General features: G+C 44.2%; 1 protein-coding gene across 1 annotated transcript in view; it reads left to right on the forward strand.

The window, feature by feature from the left end:
- LOC138284760 (uromodulin-like) overlaps positions 1-19,336 on the forward strand; it is a 631,564-nt gene that overhangs the window by 467,215 nt on the left and 145,013 nt on the right. The window contains exon 6 of the mRNA XM_069223898.1: positions 17,177-17,340. Coding sequence (XP_069079999.1) covers positions 17,177-17,340 — 164 coding nt within the window. The remainder of the gene's footprint in view (positions 1-17,176; positions 17,341-19,336) is intronic.

Genomic DNA, 19,336 nt, shown 5'->3' on the forward strand with positions numbered 1-19,336 from the left:
TGTTTGCTCCAAGAGTTACACTTGCTGAGATCAGATTGGAAGAAGCTGAGAACACAATGGTTTGATAGACAATACTACTCTTCGGGCCGGGGAGATGGGTAGGAGTGGCAATCCTGCTAGCTACACATTTCCCAGCTACTAGGATTATAGGCAGAGATTGAGCGGGCTTTGGCCACTACGGATGCGGATATCCTTATAGGGGGGGATTTCAACTTAGTCCCTGACACCCATGTAGATAGATCAGCACAGCGAAGTGGACAGGCGGGGGCGTACTCTGTGGGTTTCTGAAAGTGAATGGAGAAGGGTGGTTTGACGGATGTTTGGCGTGCACAAAATCCGACCCTTCAGGCATATACGTTTTTTTCAGCCACGCACCAGACCTATGCGAGACTTTGATCTCTTTCTGGCCTCCTCGGCCCTACTGCACGCAATCACTCACTCAGGGATTGGGGTGGCGTCTCTGCCCGAACATGCTCCGATAACAGTAATCCTCACACTACTGGGCCGTGGTAGAATACTCCGGCTATGGGGGCTAAACACCAAGCTCCTGGCTGGTGAGGAAATACAACAAGAAATAAGGGATACAATTACATCATATTTAAGCATTAACGATGCAGTGGAGACGGTCTGGGAGGCAATGAATGCGGTAGTCAGAGGTCAGTGTATAGCTATTGCAGCTCAGGCCAACACACTTAGAAGGGAAAAGAGGGGGCAGTTAGAGGATACAAGAGCTGGAAGGGCAACACAGGGCTGTGGGTGCGCAGAGAGTGAAGCGCCAGCTGATGGTGACGCGTAAACAGTTGAAAGCAATTGATATGGATGGAACGGAATACGCTCTCTTACGCACCAAAACATATGTACGATGTGGGGGGCAATAAGGCAGGGTGTCTCTTGGTGCACCGGTTGCACGCACAGATGGCACATCGATGGATAAACTCAATACAGACGAGCGGGGGAGCAACCACTTCAGATGAGGAGCTGATCCTGAAAGAATTTGAGGCTTTCTATGCCTCACTATATAGCACAGAGCTCCTAGATGAGAGGGCAATAGCGAGATACTTAGATGAGACACCCTTGTTCCAAATACCTAAACTGCTAGCCAATGGGTTACATAAGGATATTACCCCCACGGAGGTCCTGGAGGCCATCCGGCAGCTCCGCGCGGGTAAGGCACCAGGGCAGGACGTGTTTGGGACAGAATTTCACAGAAATTTTGGTGAGTTCCTTGCTCCAGTGCTGGTGCGGCTGTTCAGCGGTTTCGCTTCTGTCGGATTGATGCTCCAGTCAATGCGCACGGGCACTATTACGGTTATCCCGAAGCCTGGCAAAGACCCAACTCTGTGTGTGTCCTATCGCCCAAGCACATTTTGAATGTGTAGATGCTAAACTTTTCTCTGGCATATTAGCGCACAGGCTGGGCCCCTATATGCAAGGCCTGATAGACCCAGATCAGACTGGGTTCATTGGAGTTTTTTATTTTCGTTACTTCCTCGTTGTGGTCTGCAGCAGAGATTCTGTGAATGGGTGCAGAGTAACTATCGTCTCCCCCAGGCCAGGGTGAGTGTAAATGGTGGACTCTCAGAGATTTTCTCAATTGCCAGGGGGACTAGGCAGGGCTGCCCTCTATCGCCGTTTTTGTATGCTCTGTATATGGAGCCCTTCGCTGAACATATTCGGCAAAACCAGGACATTAAAGGTATTCCAAAGGAGGGCAGATCACATAAAATTGCACTGTATGCCGATGATGTGCTGCTTTATCTGACGGAACCGAGGACCTCTCTTGTAACAGTGGTGGATGAACTGGGAGCGTTTGGAAAGGTGGCGGGCTTTAAAACTAATCTGTCTAAATGCTCTATTCTTAACTTGAGGGTGCCGGAGAGGGACGTGGAGGACTTGAGACCCCTCATGCCATTTGTTTGGGCCCCGCAAGAAATACAATATTTAGGCTTGCAGGTACACCGCACACCAGTTGCTGTAGCGGAATGTAACTATACCGTGCTGCTTGGCAAGGCGTGGGAGGCTCTGGCCCGGTGTAGGGGGTTCGGCCTTTCGTGGCTGGGACGTATCTCAGTGGTGAAAATGACTCTCTTGCCCACAGTGCTGTTCATCATGCAGGTCCTAGCACTACAAACCCGCCGGGTCTATTAGATGCTATGCAGAGGTTGATATGGGACTTCATCTGGGTGGGCAAGAAGGCGAGAATGTCAAAGGAGCAGGCCTACCTACTGCAGTCAGAGTGGTGGCTGGGAGTTCCATATTTAATGGGGTACTATAAAGCTGCCCAACTGAGATACCTGGTTTAATGGTCTCGTACAAGCGCTGAAAAACACCGGTGTTTTATCGACCAGGCAGTCGCGGGTTAAGTATTTGGAAGGTCCCCTGGCTGCCAAGGGCATGCCACCGAGGAGTGTATATGTGTCTCCGGTCCTGCAAGCAACTATGGAGGTATGGGACAATGTACAAACGGGTAGGGCCCTGTCCTCACCCATATCCCCACAAACACCAGTTATTGGCAACCCGGACTTCCCCCCTGCCCTCAAGGGGTCGGCCTACCAATCTTTGCAGAACTTCAAGTTTAAAAGAGTTGGGGACCTGTTCGATGAGCAGGGGATCATGGAGTTTCCCCAACTTAGAGGGACTTACGGTCTCCCACAAGAAGCTTACTGGCAGTATTTGGCGATCAGGCACTGGGTCTTGTCCCCGACAGTCAGACCTCATGTGGCTAGACCCCTCCTTCCCTTCGAGCGCTGGTTTTTGATGCGCTCGCAAGATAAGAAACTTATCTCAGATATCTATGGCTTCATACTGGTGCCACCAAACCTACCCCTGACGCCTGTGAGTCAGAGGTGGGAGATCAAATGTAGTCGGGCCTTCACAGATAAGGAATGCCGGGATGGTCTACATCGAGCGCACGTAACGGCCTTTAATATGACTACCAAGGAATTCCTCTTGAAAAAAGCGCACTATTGATACTACACACCGGCACAAGTAGCCGGTTGGCGGACGGGCACCACAGATGGTTGCTGGTGGGGTGTGGACAGAGGGGTACACTCACACATATTCTACGGCAGAGTCCACATTTAGCTACCTTCTGGGAGAACATACTGGACTCTATAGACAGATTGTATGACACAGTTGTGCCTCATTTCCCTAGCTATGTTTTACTAGGGCTATCAAACCCACAGACATAACCCTCTCCAGGCTCCGAAGAGTAGGGCCATTACACTGGCGATCTGCGCTGCCAAACACTTACTTTTAGCTTGATGGGATTCGGAGATGGTTCCCTCACATACAGACTGGCTACACAAGTTGTAGGACATACTGGGGATGGAAAAACTGACAGCAATGGTCATGGGATCCCTATCCTAGCTTGGTAAGGTATGGGGGCCTTGTATCTCTTACCTCTCAGATGAGTTCAGGGAGCTGACGTGCCTGCGCTACCTACAAGTGCTGTGCTTGACGTGCTTATCTACAGCCCTGGCGAGAGGGACAGCTGTGACATGAGTTGGAAAGGGCCAGTGTGAAGGGGGAGAAGGAGAAACAGGACGTAGCGCAAAGTATACCTGTGGTACGAGGAGGCATTGTATTTGGTTACAAGTTTTTTTTTATTTTTTTTATCCACCGGCCATTGGTTGTTGGTGAAATAGTTGTACAAGATAAAATGTCAATAATCATATTTAATCCTAAAAGGAAAAAAAAGGAAATATTTAAGTTTCATTTTTTAAGATTAAGCAGTCGTTAGGCAGTGACCTTTGGTACCAGAGCCTGCTCTTAAAAATATTTTTTTACATTTCCCCAAGGGGAATGACTCCCAAAGGGACCCCTTCCCATTTGTTAACAGGTTACTGCCACCTTTGAAACTGTGGCAACGTACCGATTCGATATTTGGAAGGAACGTTCAAAACATGCTCTTTGCAAATACTGAATAGCAAATGCAAATTGCAATTCAGTAACATGTTACTGAATCAAATGTTGCTTTTTGTACATCAGAAAGCATTTGTTTCTGTTGGAAATGGCCTGGTTCTGTGAATCTGGCTGTTTGTGACTGGAAAAGTATTTTGCACCTGGCCCATAGTTCCCTGTGTGCAAAATATCCTCCGTTTGCAACTAATCCACATCTGGTCCTTAATTCTCTATTTGCAAAATATCCTCTATTTGCAACTAATCCGCACCGAAAATGCATGTCCTTTTTATTCAAAGATGAAAAGAGAATTCTGTTGGTAAGGTGCTTTTATTAACAGTATGATGATGAAAAATGTGTAGGAAAGTACCATCTTTCTTGGCATGTTAGCCCCAGTTTCTGCCTGTTTGTCAGAATGGTTTGCTTGTCTCACTGGGACCCTGCTAGCCAGGACCCCAGTGCTCAAAGTTTGTGGCCTATATGTTTTGACAGTATGCTTGACTGTCACCGAAGTTCTGCTAACCAGAACTCCAGTGCTTATGCTCTCTCTACATACCAAATTTGTCACTATAGTCTAGTGACTCCATATTCCAATTCTGATTTGCACACTGGACCCCCCCTTATAAGTCCCTAATATATGGTACCTAGGTACCCAGGGCATTGGGGTTCCAGGAGATCCTTATGGGCTGAAGAATTTCTTTTGCCACCAATAAGGTGCTCATACAAACCTTTCTTCAGGACTGCCACTGGAGCCTGAGTGAAATAGTGCATACACTATTTCACAACCATTTTTCACTGCACTAAGTAACTTATAAATCACCTATATGTCTAACCGTCAATTACTGAAGGCTAGATGCAAAGTTACTGTGTGTGAGGGCACCCTTGCACTAGCAGCGGTGCCCCCACATCATCCAGGGCCAATTCCCTGGACTTCATGAGTGTGGGATACCATTATAAGCATGCACTACAAATATGTCAATACATATATGTAGTTTCACAACGGTAACTCAGAATATGGCCATGTGAGGTGTCTAAGATCATGGAATTGACCCCCACAATCCAAATATGGTATGGGGGGGCAATCCCATGCACCCTGAGGGCTACAACATGGACCCTTCAGTACTGCGAAACAAGTTCTCTGAGGTTTCCACTGCAGCCCCAGCTGCTGCCACCTCACGGAAAGGTTTCTGCCCTCCTGGGGATGGAACAGCTCAATCCCCAGGAAGGCAGAACAATACATTTCCTTTAGGAGAGGGGTGTTACACCCTCTCCCATTGGAAATATGTGTTAGAGGCATGAGAGGGGTATTCTCCCAGAGCCTCTGGAAATGCTTTGAAGGGCACACACAGTGCCCTCCTTGCATAATCCAGTCCACGCCGGTTCAGGGACCCCCAGTCCCTGCTCTGGCATCAAACTGGACAAAGGAAAGGGGAATGACCACTCCCCTGTCCATCACCACCCCCGGGGTGGTGCCCAGAGCTCCTCCAGAGTGTCCCTGGCATTAGCCATCTTGGATTCAAAGGTGTGGGGACCCTCTGGAGACCTCTGAGTGGCCAGTGCCAACAGGTGACATCAGAGACCCCTCCTGATAAGTGCATACCTGGGTAGGTAGCCAATCCCCCTCTCAAGGCTATTTAGGGTCTCTTCTCAGGGTGTTTCCTCAGATTCAGTTTGCAAGCTTCCTCTAGGACTGCTCTGCATCTTCTGCTTCAGTTCTGACTGTAGGATCAACCGCAGACTGCTCCATGAACTGCTGTAACTGCACTAAAGTATCCAGGAAGACTCCTGTGACCTGCAACTTCAGCTCCAGCCAGCAATTGCAACATTTTCCAAGGTGTGCAAGCTCTAAGGACTGCCTGTCATCACCCTGCACCAGAAGAACCAAAGGAATCTCCTGTGGAGTGACAGTCACTTCACTTCTTCAGCAGGCACCTCTCTGCAATGACAACCGGTACTCGTGGACTCCTCTCCTGTCAACGAGTGTGATCCCTGGAACACAGGTGGTGGACCGAAGTTACCAAGACTGTCCAAAGGTCCAGAGATCCAAATTTGGTGGAGGTAAGAGCTTGCCTCCCCATGCTTCGACAGTACCCCTGTGCACTGCATCTTCTGCAGCTCCTTGGGGTCTGTGCACTTCTTCCAAAAGTTCTTCATGCACTGTGTAGCCCAGGTCCCCAGCACTCCATCCTGTGATGCACAGCTATCTGAGCTGTTCTCCGGCAGCGTGGGATGCTCCAGTGTAGTGCTGCAATGACCGTACTTTGCATCGCCTTTGTCCCCGTGTTCTGGGACTCACATGGGTGCTGCCTGATCTTCTGAGGGCTCTCTGAAGTGCTGAGAGCCTCCTCTGTCTCCTCAGTCCAAGTTGAGACCCCCAGGTCCCTCCTGGGTCCAGGCAGCTCCTCGTTGACGCAAACCGTGTACTTGCTTTAACCAAGGCTTGTTGGCGGAATCCAGCGACGCAAACAGCCTGCATCCAACAACTTGACGTGGGACATCTCTTGCACCAAGCAGGACCCCACAGCTATCTTCTTTGGTGCATTTCTGTACTTTTCTTCCAACTGGGGAATCCACTTTTGCACCTTCTTCCAGACTGTCCGAGGGCTCCTGTTCTTCCTGGACTCTTGTATTTGTATTTTGGTATTTGTATAGCCCGTTCCGGCCGAGGCATCGAAGCGCTCGAGAGGGGGGAGGTGAGTGTCAAAAGAGATTAGCGGGGGAACAACCAGGTTTTAATAAGCCTCCTGAAAGTCATGAAATTTTGTTTCTTTCTTATAAATAGCAGAAGAGAATTCCAGCATTTAACTGCTTCCACTGTAAAGGCCTTATCTCCACATCTAACTTTGCGAGTCCTAGGGACCTGGATCAAATAGGATCTTGAAGATCTAAGTTGACGGTTAGGCTTATACCAATTTAGCTTAGAGGAAAGATAGGACCGCTTCCATGTACAGCCTTATAAGTCAAACATAAGGTTTGAAACCTGATTCGATTTGCTACTGGTTACCAGTGCTATCATTTCAGACTGTCACTAGCAGAAGCTAAGCACGGAAGATCAAGTATAAGGCGGGCAGCTGTATTCTGGATAAGCTGAAACTTCTTAAGTGATGTCTTGTCCAAGTTAAGCATTAAAGAGTTACAGTAATCCAATTTTGTCATGACCAATGTTAACATAACTGTGACTCCCCATTCCCTTGGAAGGTGAGGGAGAATCTTTTTCAAAATTTTCTGTGTCCAGAAACAAGTTCTAACCACATGATTGACATGCATCCTAAAGGAAAGAGTATTATCAAAAAGCACTCCCAGATTTCTAGTGGTATCAGTAGGGGCTGGTAACCTTCCACATTCTGACGGCCACCAACAGGTGTTCCACAGTCCTTTGGCTGATCCAAAGCAAAGAATTTCCGTTTTATCGCTATTTCATTTAAGCCAGTTTAAATCCATCCATCTATTGACTTCTTGCATGCATTTCCTAAAGCGATCAGCCACTTCCTCCCAATTCTTAGATGTAGGGATGATCAATTGTGTATCATCCGCGTAGGAAGTAGGCATAAAACCAAAGGTCCTAATTAGTTTGGCTAAGGATGCAACATACAAATTAAAAAGTGTGGGACTAAGTGAGGAGCCCTGAGGGACACCACAAGATAGTTGATACGCTGGAGAAGTGAAGTTCCCACAACTTACTCTAATCAATCTATATTTTAGAAAGGATTTGAGGGTGCTCAAAGCCACATCTCTGATTCCAGCCTGATAAAGGCGGGACATCAAAATCTGAGGTGAGATGGTATCAAAGGCCATAGATAAATCTAGTAAAACTAATATAGCACCATGTCCCTCATCCACCATACGACAGATCCTGTCAGAGGTGGTGATAAGCGCCGATTCAGTGCTATGTGCCTGCCTGAAGCCATGTTGGGAGGGATCTAATTCTCCTGAGGTAATAAGAAAGTTGGCAAGTTCTTGAATAATATATTCTCGAAGATCTTAGTCTGAAAGGGGAGAAGGGAGATGGGACGTAAATGATTCAGGTCGTGTTTAGCTCCCTTCAATTTCTTCGTTGGTGGAATCACTGTAGCCTCTTTCCAAACAGAGGGAAAGATGCCAGAGGTAAGTACCTCTTGAAAAATTGGGGTAAGAGCTGTCGTAACCAAATCTGGCACCAATTGTAAGACATGCAGAGGACATGGATCCCTAAGGGAGCCTGATTTAATCTGTAACATGAGTTTTTGTAATTTTCACCGGGGTAAGAGGCTGAAAATTAGTTAACAAGACACGGTATGTATTTGATCTACTATCCTCCATCTCAAGAGGATAGTCCATTGCTTTCAAAGACTTAAAACTGGAATGAATATGTAATATTTTATTTTTTAAAAACATTGCAACCTTATTACAAACTCTTGGGAATTTCCTAGTTCCGATGGAGGGATGGGATTGGTCAGAGTATTGACTACCTTAAATAGTTCTCTAGGGGTGTTGGGAGCCTCTTTAATCTTTTGATTAAAGTATTCAAATTTGGCTTTAAAACTTGCTTCTTTATAGGTTTTTAAAACATCTCTCTCATCAAGATTAGGATTAAGCTTCCAACGCCGTTCTTGATGGCGATATTTGCTCTGAAGCATCTTAAGATCTTTAGAAACCCAAGGATGACTCTGTTTTTTAATAGCACGTGGGACGGAGGGCTTAAGGGGAGCTAATTGATCCATGGCAATGCTAATCCCCTGATTAAAGCTATCTATAGCTGACAAGGATAGATTTTTGGTAACTATCCAGCCTTCTTCCAGAGCAGGTTTTAGCTGTTCTTTCTTAATGTGATTCCAATGTCTAATCGGTTTTCTTTTAAGGCCCGATTGCTGATATGCCTGAGTTTTAAGAAAATTAAACACAAGTAAAAAATGATCTGTCCAACTTATAGGGGTATTAGTAAGTTGTAGCTGGTCTCCAGTGCGAGTAAAAATTCCATCCAACAGATGGCCAGCTATATAAGTGGGTGAACTAACTTTTAGCTCCCAATCTAAGGCAGTCATAAAACTTAGAAATTCTACAATGTGAGGACTCTCAGTGTCGTCAAAATGTAAGTTGAAATCACCTACAATTATGGCTCTAGATGTCATAATGAAAGGTTCTATTAAACTAGGCCAATGTTGAGTAAAGTTCAGATATGGACCAGGTGGTCGATAAACCAACAGTCCTTCAAGTAAAAGAGTACTGTTTTGCCATATTTTGAAGTATATTCCTTCACATGTCTCAGACATGGAAGTGACTCCATTCCATTCGCAAGTAAGATAAGACTTACAGATAATAGCTAGTCCTCCTCCCCTGCCTGCTGCTCTATCCTGTCTATAGTGAGCATATCCTTCTGGTGTAGCTTCAATAAAATCTGGGCTAGAGTCATTTTTTGCCCAGGTTTCCGTAACAAATAAGCAATCCGGTTTATGATGATCAATTAAGTCTGCAATTTCTGTTTTATGCTTAATTAAAGAGCGGGCGTTTATCAACGCATAAGTTAATGTGTTTCCCGCCATTATTGTGCTTTTTATGTGCTTACTTTTTATCAAAGGCCATCAGAGATTTTTATCTCATTAAGGGACTGAGGAGTCCACTTGCATAGTTTACAGTTCCACTCTGTAACAGTATCCCATGGCATCTTATGTAGGCAAGGCCTACCTGCAAGCGTGTGCAGGGTAATGGACGAATATGAGATGCGATCAGGAGAAGGCTGTTGAGGGGCATAATTACTGGCCCCGGGGCCTGGTCGGGCGTGGAGGGGCGCTGACGGGCTTTCCCTAGACGTGCCATCGGTGCGCACGCTCCGCGGCCGCATCACAAGGAAATAAATAGGTGCTGGGTTTTGGAAACCCCGGAACCCGGAACACAAGACCCAAGGTAGCTGAAACGCTAACCTTGGAGTCTGAAGACTGGAGAAGGTGGGCTCTAACAGACCCTACCCTTCCCAGTCAAAATATACTAAAAACAGTAAAATTCACAGTATTTGAAAACGCTCCAAAATAAAAGAATTTAAAAAGCGCACTTCTTCAACATCTGGACTTGTTCTCCTCTCTCCACAGGTCTTCAGGTCCAGGAATCCATAATTTGTTGATTGCATTCTTGCTTGTTTCTTGCATAACTCTTCATCACGACTTGTAGTGTTCTGAGGAAACTTGCTGTACTTTACTCCTGCTTTCCAGGGCTCTGGGGTGGGTTACTTTACTTACCTTTGGTATTTTCCTACACTCCCAGTACCCCTCTACACACTACACTTGCCTAGGGGGGAATTCGACATTCGTATTCCACTATTTAGTATATGGTTTGTGTTGCCCGTAGGCCCATGGCAATTCTCTTGGATTTTCAACTGTTTGCACTTTTCTATGACTGTTTACGTACCTGATTTTGGTTACTAGTGTATATATTGTGTATAATACTTACCTCCAGAAGGAGTATTGCCTCTAAGATGTTTTTGGTCTTGTGTCACTAAAATAAAGTACCTTTATTTTTGGTAACACTGAGTATTGTCTTTTATTGTGTATAAGTACTGTGTAACAATAGTAGTATTGCAGGAGCCTGACACGTCTCTTTGTTCAGCCTTGGCTGCTCTGCTACAGATACCCCTAGACAGCCTAAAGGTACCCACTGCAAACCAGGCCAGCCTCCTACATAATGAAGTTATGAGAAGACGCTTGGAAGTGTTCATGTAACAGTACGATTGACTTTGGATTTTGGATTGAGTAAATTGAGATTGAAATGATGGTAAAAGCAAAGAAAGAGCAATTCAAACTCTATTCTAGAGAGCACCTAGATATACCTAATGTCGTTCTAACATAATGTTGGGTTAATTCCCTTGAAGGAAATTATTATGTCTTGATATTAAGATTGATATAAAGAACCACAGGCATGGGGGCATGCCATTTTCCAAAGGTCCTGCACCAAGACTCCCTGCAACACAATTAGCAGAGCTTCACAGATGCTCCATGTCACAGTCTTCACAGTCCTCACTGATTCTTTTATAAATCATCAGTATTAGGTTCAAGCTTTTTTTTATTGATGTGTAATTAATAAAAAACAATACACAATACACATTCATTAACAATATATAGAGACAACCTCTAACCATGACATCCCTAATATCTGTTGCATAAAATAATGTTGTTTGAATGTATTTGCTAATGATAACCTCCTGTTTAGAGGTGGATACATTTTTACCAAACCCTCATACTGTGAGAGCTAAGTTCTAGTAAATTATCTAAGAATACAGCTAAAAAATACATATTTATATCAATAAGAAGCCTATAATTAAAAAAGAATTGATATTAAATGTAAAAACTTGGTAAATCTAGTGTTCAGAGCAAAGTCCGCGGGCCTGAAGCAGGCCATCACAGCTTGTCTGCAGGACCGTATTCTTCTTTGATTAAATGCTGCCTTTAACAGGGACTTACGCTCGTTTTGTAGAACGTTGCAAATACAAATCAAGTGGATTAGATCTTCCGGTCCATGGCCGCACAGCCTGCACCGAGGAATTGTTGCAGGGCGTTCATATGGCAGTAGATGGGCGCCACCAGGGATAATGCCAAATCGATATTTGATTAAAATATCCTTGTCCGCTTTTGACCACCCAGCCTCCAAATATGGCTGATATTTCAAGAGTTTGTATTCATTTAGTACCATCAAGGAGTGCGAACTGGTTGCTAATAGGCTCTTATCCATAATTACTGATCCTTTCTTTGCTACTTGGTTTAGGATTTTTTTAAAGGCATAATAGGAGAGGTTTGAACTTCATAATTCCCGTACTTCCAGGTCATCTAATGCCTGATCTAAGTATTGTCTGGATTTGGTTTTAGGGTTTAAACTGATCTCCTTCCAGAGTGCCTGGCACAGCTGATTTTCTTTTGTTAGTTGTAAATGTTTCCAGGTTTTGATGTAGCCGGCTTTTCTAGCTATACACTGGTTTAGATAACCAAACTCCAGCCTAATTTGTGCTTGGGAAGTATGCCTGGTAGCTGGAATAGGGACCTAAAAACTTTCCCAATGATTGTATTTAAGATGATGGCATCTTGTCCTCGCAGGGCTTCACTTCCATTTACTAAAGTCAAATTTAGCTTTGCTGCAACGACTTGATGCAAAGGACAGTAGCTAGGCCCGCTAAGCAGTTTTTTTAAAGTGCAAAAACATTTCATTTTCTGTATAGGTCCTGTTCCTGCAGGAAAAAAGAAACCCTGTTCATCAAATAGCACGCCCAAGTATCTATACTGATTTACTTGTTCCAAAGATCCTCCTCGTGTATACCAATTTTTGGCTTTAGAAAGTTTTTTACTGATTTCCATTTCTTTGTTTTTTTTCGGATTCATTTCCATTCCATTCTGCTCGGCATATTCAAATAGCTAGACGATGAGCCACCGTAGCCCTACTTTGGTTTGACTCAGGATTACTACATCGTCGGCATATAGCAAGTTTGAAATAAGCATATTGCCAAGCTTTGGGGAGTGCGCGTTCACCTTATTTAACTTCACAGTCAGGTCTGATAGAAAGAGATTCAAAAGAAATGGTGCCAACACACAACCCTGTTTCAGACCTTGGTTTGTCTCGATCTCCCTAGAAAGGAAGGATCCGTCCCCTATCTTAACTCTTACCCATGTATCTGTGTATAACTGTTGAATAACTTTTAGCAGAATCTCAAGTATTCCCCAGGAGGCTAGTTTCTCCCATAATAGAGATTGTTGTACCAAATCAAAGGCTGATTTGAAGTCAACAAAGCACAGATACAAAGGTTGATTTTTTTGTTTGCATTTGTCAATAACCATGGATAGAGTTAGAATGTTTGTAGCGGTACCGGGGTCCTTTACAAAACCTATCTGATTCGGGGGAATAATGCTGCTGGATTATGGCCCCCCTCCAAGATTTTGGAATGCTTCCTAGCGCTGTACAGTGAGCAGTCGAGGCCAGTTTTTCACCCCATAAAGCTGGATTCATTTTAAACAGTGCATTAGGGATCCCATTTTGGCCTGGGACACCCCCGCTTCTGCTGTTTTTTATGAAATTCATAACTGTAACTTGTAATTATTATTTTTCCAGATCCCTTTTGCAGGGTAAGGGGACTTAATTTGCCTACTTCTGTGTTTGGCGCATTTGATTCCTTTTCTAGATTTTTGATGGCTCTCTTTTCTCCGCACAAGTGGTGAATTAGGTAATCAGACGGATTCTGGGATCTTAGAGCTGGACAGGGTCATTGGAGCTTTATTCAGGTCATTCACCATTTTCCGGAAACCCTGTGAATTTGATTTTTGCTTAAGAATAGGGCCTTTGCACAAAAATCTTGATTTTCCTGATGTTTATATTCCCATATTTGTTTTCGATATGTATTGTTTAAAAAAATGTTGGTCCGCCTTAATATAACAGTTTGTTGAATTTTTGTTGTATAGTCTTAGGAGTCTATTCTGTTCTCTTCTTAGTTTAATCATGCGTATTGAAAGATATATATTTTTATTTTTTTCGCACATCCCTGGTTTTGATAACTCTTTTGTGATCTATTTGTGAGAAGCCCAACTGCAAATCTGTCTAGGAAATTCAACCAGACGGTTATTGAATCCCTGGTTATATCATTGTAGCATTGGTCCATTATCGCCATTGATTGTTCAGAATGGCATAGATTCGGGAAACCCAGGCTATAATACAACACCTTTTTAGGAACCAGTGAGAAGCAAAGGAAATGGCATTCTGGTCTCCTACCAAAAATCAATTTTACTTTTTAGGTCTCGCTTAAGAAAGCACATGCACTGTCTATTTCAATACCTTTTGTTTTTTAACAGTTGTCTTAGAGGCCACCCATTGCTTACCTTTGGTTGGCTTTATCGTCATTTTTATTGGCATGCTTCATATTGGTCAGATGCAGTAGACATCCTTCCTCTTTGTGTGTTTGCCCCTCCCCTGGAGCATTGACACATTACTTGTGTCCTTCCACTGGTCATTTTTTAGGTGCTACTTGTTACATTGTGTTGGAGAACTCTAAGACAGTGCATGTTTACATGCTGTATCCCCCATGTAATTTTCCTTGCTCCATGCTCCTCACACTTTGTGAGAAAGGGCTTCTTTTGACATGGTCACCCCCCACTTTTTTGCCTGGAATTATGTGGTTTCAAACTGCAAGTACCTTAGGCCCCTATTAAACTGAGAGCCAGATCTCTTTCCCCAAAACTGTACTTATGTTTGGCAGTTCAGCCACTCTTGTAAGTACTTAGTAAATGTATCTGTGATATCTAGAGCAGTGGTTCCCAACCTTTTGACTTCTGTGGACCCCCACTTTATCATTAATGGAACCCAGGGACCCCCACCGAATCATCATTGGAATCCAGGGATCCCCCACTGAGTCATTACTGGATGCTTGGGACCTAAATTGTCAATATTTATTAATATTTTTTTTATTTTCTAAGCAGTCGCGGACCCCCTGAGAAGGCTTTGCGGACCCCCAGGGGTCCCAGGACCACAGGTTGGGAACCACTGATTTAGAGCATGGGTACTGAAGATGGTGCCTTAGAGCTGCAGCACCAATTGTGTCACTCTGAGAGGCCCCTACACCAGCCTCATGCAGAGTGCCATTGCAAGTGCATGACAAGGTATCCCCAAAAATACAAACTCAACATGGCACTCACCTTGGGTGCCCTGCCCACTAACACTGCATGCAGTATAGGTAGGTCACTCCTCTGGCAGGCCTTCCAGCCCTAAGGCAGGGTGCACAATAATGCACGTGAGAGCATATATGCAAGAGCAGCTATGCCCCTACTGTGTCTTTGCAAATTCTTAGGCATAGTAAGTGTACAGGGAAGCCATAGCAAATGCATGTGCTGGACTCTGGGCTTTACAAGTTTCCCAGCTACATGATGGCTTCACTGAACCATGAGGTAATTGGTAACAAACAACTAAGAATAATAAATACCCCCTGATGCCAGTGTGGGCTTCATTATAAAATGTCCCCAGATGGCCTCTTAGGGGTACCCCCTGCAAAACCTAACAGCCCTGGCATGGTTGTTGACTAGTTCTAACAAGCCTGCCACTACCAGAACTGATTCTAGACTCCTGGAGTGAGAGCCTTTTGCTCTCAGGAATCAAAACACAAAGCCTTACCTGGGTGGAGGTGTTACACCTCCTCCCCGAGGCAGGCACCTTGCATCTGCAGTCAGCTTCAAAGGGTTTTCCACCCTTAAAATTTGACCTCCAACTTTGCTGCTAGCATCAGATGGCAGGCCAATGGTTTTACCCCTACTTTAGGTGGGAAAACCGGCTGGAAACGGAGGAAGAGTAGGGGGAGTGGTCACCCTCAGCCTGCACCCCCACTCAAGGGTGGCAGGCAAGGTGACCACTCTGTTTCATTTTCTTTCATCTTGGATGGTAGAAAAATAGCCAATCAGGGTTAGGGATGTGACCCCTTCCCATAGAAGGAGACATGTGTGAGAGCACTGTCTGATTTTATATGCATTTTTAAAGTTTTTCCTTATGATTCCTATGGTGTGTAATTAGGGACAGAAAAGCATATATTTTTGGAACTTTGAAAAATCCTAAGTAAAAAAGTACTTACCGTATATTGGTGATCTTGGTCCTAAAAGTTTTATAAAAATCTATATTATTTTTTGTAAATTGGTCTCTAATTATTCCTCCGAGTGTGTGTCTTCGTTTATTGATACTGCGCACACAACAAATGCTTATCACATCTACTGGATTAGCCTAACTGCTCGCCCACACTACCACAAAAACAGAGTATTAGGTGGTCTTATCTTTACCTCTGGATACCAAGGTGGGGTTGCTTAGACTCTCTGCACACTGCATGTTATTTTCTTATACTATATAGGGAGTCAGCCTCCTACAATGCTTGACAACCCTCCATTGTCCATCTGCTTGCCTCCAGCCTCCCCTCCCTGCCGTCCTCCATTGCTCATCTGCTTGCCCCAGCACATCCCTCCCACCCCTGTTGTCCATGGGCTTGCTTCCAGGTCCTCCCTTCCATCCTCTGTTGACCATATATTTAGGCCCCAGCATCTCCTTCCACCCTCTGTTGTACATCTGCTTGCCCCACACCTCCCTCCTACCCTTTGTTGTGCATTTGCTTGCTCCCGACCCCTCAACCCCCTACTGTCAGTCTGCTTGCTCACACCACCTCCTGCACACCCTCACTGTCCTTGATGCTTCCTCTCCCACTCTGTGTTTTATCCTGAACCCCTTTCCCTCTGTGTTGCTGAGTAACATCCCCCATGTTGAACCCTCTGTGTGGCCTCCAACCCCCCATCCATTTTGCCTGTCACTCTGTGTTGCCTTCCACTCCCTCCCTCTGTTTTGCTTTGCTCCCCTCCTTCATCTGTGTGGTCACTTGCCTCCCACCCCATCTAGCCTCCCTCCCTCAGTGTTACTTCCCACCCCACAATAAAAAGCTCATTACTCAGACTGCGGAGGCCGTATCAAAGCTCATTTATAGCAAACCCTTCATTGTGTATGTTGTCACCTACATGCAATCCCTTTGTCTACGTTGTTTCCTGCTCTCCCTCCAGCAGCACCAGAAGTAACAAAAGCATCATGACTTGGCCAATGCTATCTGCGTCATAGCGTTTTTTTTTCATCAGGTGATTTAGTTTTAATATTTTTAGCTATGTTGTAGGCCTCAGCAAATGTCTAACTAAAGCGGATTACCAGAGTAAAATTTGATACATTCACCTTACTCATGTGACGTGAAATTACTCAAAATTATGCAATTACCCCTATTAGTTAAATTTAGAGTAATTTGGGGGCAGAACTGCCTACCCAAGAGCACAGAAAGAAGGCACAGGCAGCTGCTGTCTGCAGCTGCACATGTTCTGTTGCATTTAGAGCTATTAGAGCTATTTTCTTAACAAGCATGCATTTTGCGCTAAGAAAATAGCACTAAATCCAGCCATATGCTTCTTGGGTAATTTTGGTAATCTCACATAATCTTGCTTTAATTTTGCTGAATTAAACTACAGCAAATCACAGCCCTACTATGCTGTCCTTTCAAATTGCCTTGAATGTAAATTTAAACTATTTTAGTAATTGCAAAGGCGAGTTATTTTGACTCACCTCCCCACCTTCACTTGTGTATTGATGATGTGAAGGTTGGGTTTTGTGACTTTTACTATTAAAACTGTATTTTGAATCGGTATATTGCACGCTAAACTGTTAATAACGTTACAATTGAAAACTTGAGATGTAGGAGGCTGGAAGACATTTTTCGTAACAATTATTTGTAATTTATTTTCTTCTGTTAAACGTCTATATTTACCGTCCTAGATAAATGCTGTTGATAAGACGATAACCTACTCAAACATCCTGTATGTTCCTCCGGCCACTTCAAGTGGTGTTATAATAAGCAGTATTCTGAAGCTCCCCTTCTCGTGTACCTACAATTTGACAATGCAGACGAGCCTGCAGACGGTCCTGCATCCTATTGCCAGGTAGGTGCATGTGAAAAGCGCTGAATTCTAAAATTAAGTACTTTCACTTATGGACCCTTAATAATTTGTTGATTTTTCATTTTCTATGCCGTTTACCTTGTACTCCCTTTGGCTTTTATCCTGTACTCCCTTTTACCGCAAAACTGCTTTGATTCCTTCATCAGACTCTCCTGTTAGATCCTTTTTGGAGTCGAGCCTACGAGTGCATGCACTTGCGCATTCATCTCGTATGCGAGAGGCTGTTGTGATCAGTAAAGGGCTTGGAGCCCACCTGTCGCTCCTCATTTGGTGGTTTGCGTGGCACTGTTCTTTACAGCCTCGTAATTCGCCAAGGCTTCTCTGGCATCTTTCCGTTCCTCAGTGTGGAGCAGGGATCAAGCACTAATTGATTTCAATTTAATTGGTCTCCTTCCGCTTCTCTAAACATGATCGAGGTACTATTTTGTTCAAACTTCGAGTGCCCCGCAAACAGAAAGTTTGTTACTGGCAAAACGTGCCCGGCAGGTATAAAATTGCAAAGTTTTATGTTTTGAAGCTAACTTTATTTTTTTGGGTTGTCGTCTTTTCACAGTTTTCACTTGTGTTTTTTTTTTTTTTTTTTTTTTTGGCGAAATATGCGAGATCCCTTGCATTGCAAATGCTTATTTAATGTTACTGGCATTTGGGTAGCTTAGCCTGTGGAAGCTGTTGCCTTGTAGCACTCTGGGTTTCATCGGAGTGCCACGGCACCTGATTCAGATTTTTCCCACCCCAGAGAGCGAGGCATGTTGTGATGATGTCTTGTTCCTGTTTTGCCTTATAAATTCTGGCTGGTGGTAGTATCATATTCAATTAAATATGGGGTGTCATTTTTAGGTTTCATCCTGCACAGTGCTTGCGAAATCGGTTGTGTTTAATATATCGCCAAGGGGCCTTACATTCTGCCTTCACCTATTATTGGTCTGTGTGCGTACCGCTTACTTTTCATCCATTTCTATTGCCTGTTGTTATCAGTGATGACGCAGAAATGAAGGTTTTACATTTATTAGCGCATAAACGTAGTACTGCAATAATCAAGTGTGATTTTAACCGAACGAATAAAGATTGTACGGGGACAAATGTGCCCTCAGAGTAGTTTGCCAACATTTATAAGCGTGCTTTATATAACGTGATGTATTAGAATTGTACGAATCTGACATAATCGTAAACGTGTGCTATGATTTGCTTGTTAGAAATGTTTTAGCTTAGCATAACTTTAGTGGAGGCTTTGGCCTAGTTGCCTGTCTCACGGTTTAGATGCTCGTATTTTTTCCAACGTGCTAATAAAAGTGTATTCTTGCTTGAAGCTGTACTTTTCCAGTGGGATCGTTCACATGCTTATCTTTAAGGTTTCGTGCCAGCCTGGCATCTTCTTCTTTGCTCCAAGGTCAATCTGCAGGTGCAGACAATGGACGCTCTGAAAGTGAGTTAATTGGTAAAATATGTTGCAACTTGCGTTCCCGACTCCAAGGATAATGTATGCTTAGGTAGAAGCTTGTGAACTGTAGTTTTTGATTGGACAATTTGAAGCCAACCTATGAACCCTCCAATGGAAGACCCTACTGGATTTGAACTGTTGTCTATAAAACCCTGGTGCACGAGAAGAAAGCAGCCATTATTAGCCATTATTAGCCATTACGAACTTCACCAGCCATTTGCCAGCCATTCAGCTATTATGGCCCATCTTGCTGCGATGCCATTTTGAAAGAAACTTTGATGCTTTCTCTAATCGAGAGAAAGAGACTTTAAGTAATTCTCGCCCTAGAGACTTTAACTTTGATTCGTCCCTTTGCATGAAGTAATAGTTTTGTCCTTTTGCCGCTGAGAGGCAATTGCCCCGTCCACCCTGCCCCTTTTGTCCCGTCCCATGCTGATCGAATCCGGTACCTGTGAGACGAAGACTTCCTTGAATGCTGATTGAATTTGGTAAATATGAAAGGAAATTGTACAATTGCATTGTGTTCTTTTTAGGTAACCA

Source organism: Pleurodeles waltl, chromosome 3_1 (assembly GCF_031143425.1).
Source record: "Pleurodeles waltl isolate 20211129_DDA chromosome 3_1, aPleWal1.hap1.20221129, whole genome shotgun sequence".
Classification (NCBI taxonomy): domain Eukaryota; kingdom Metazoa; phylum Chordata; class Amphibia; order Caudata; family Salamandridae; genus Pleurodeles; species Pleurodeles waltl.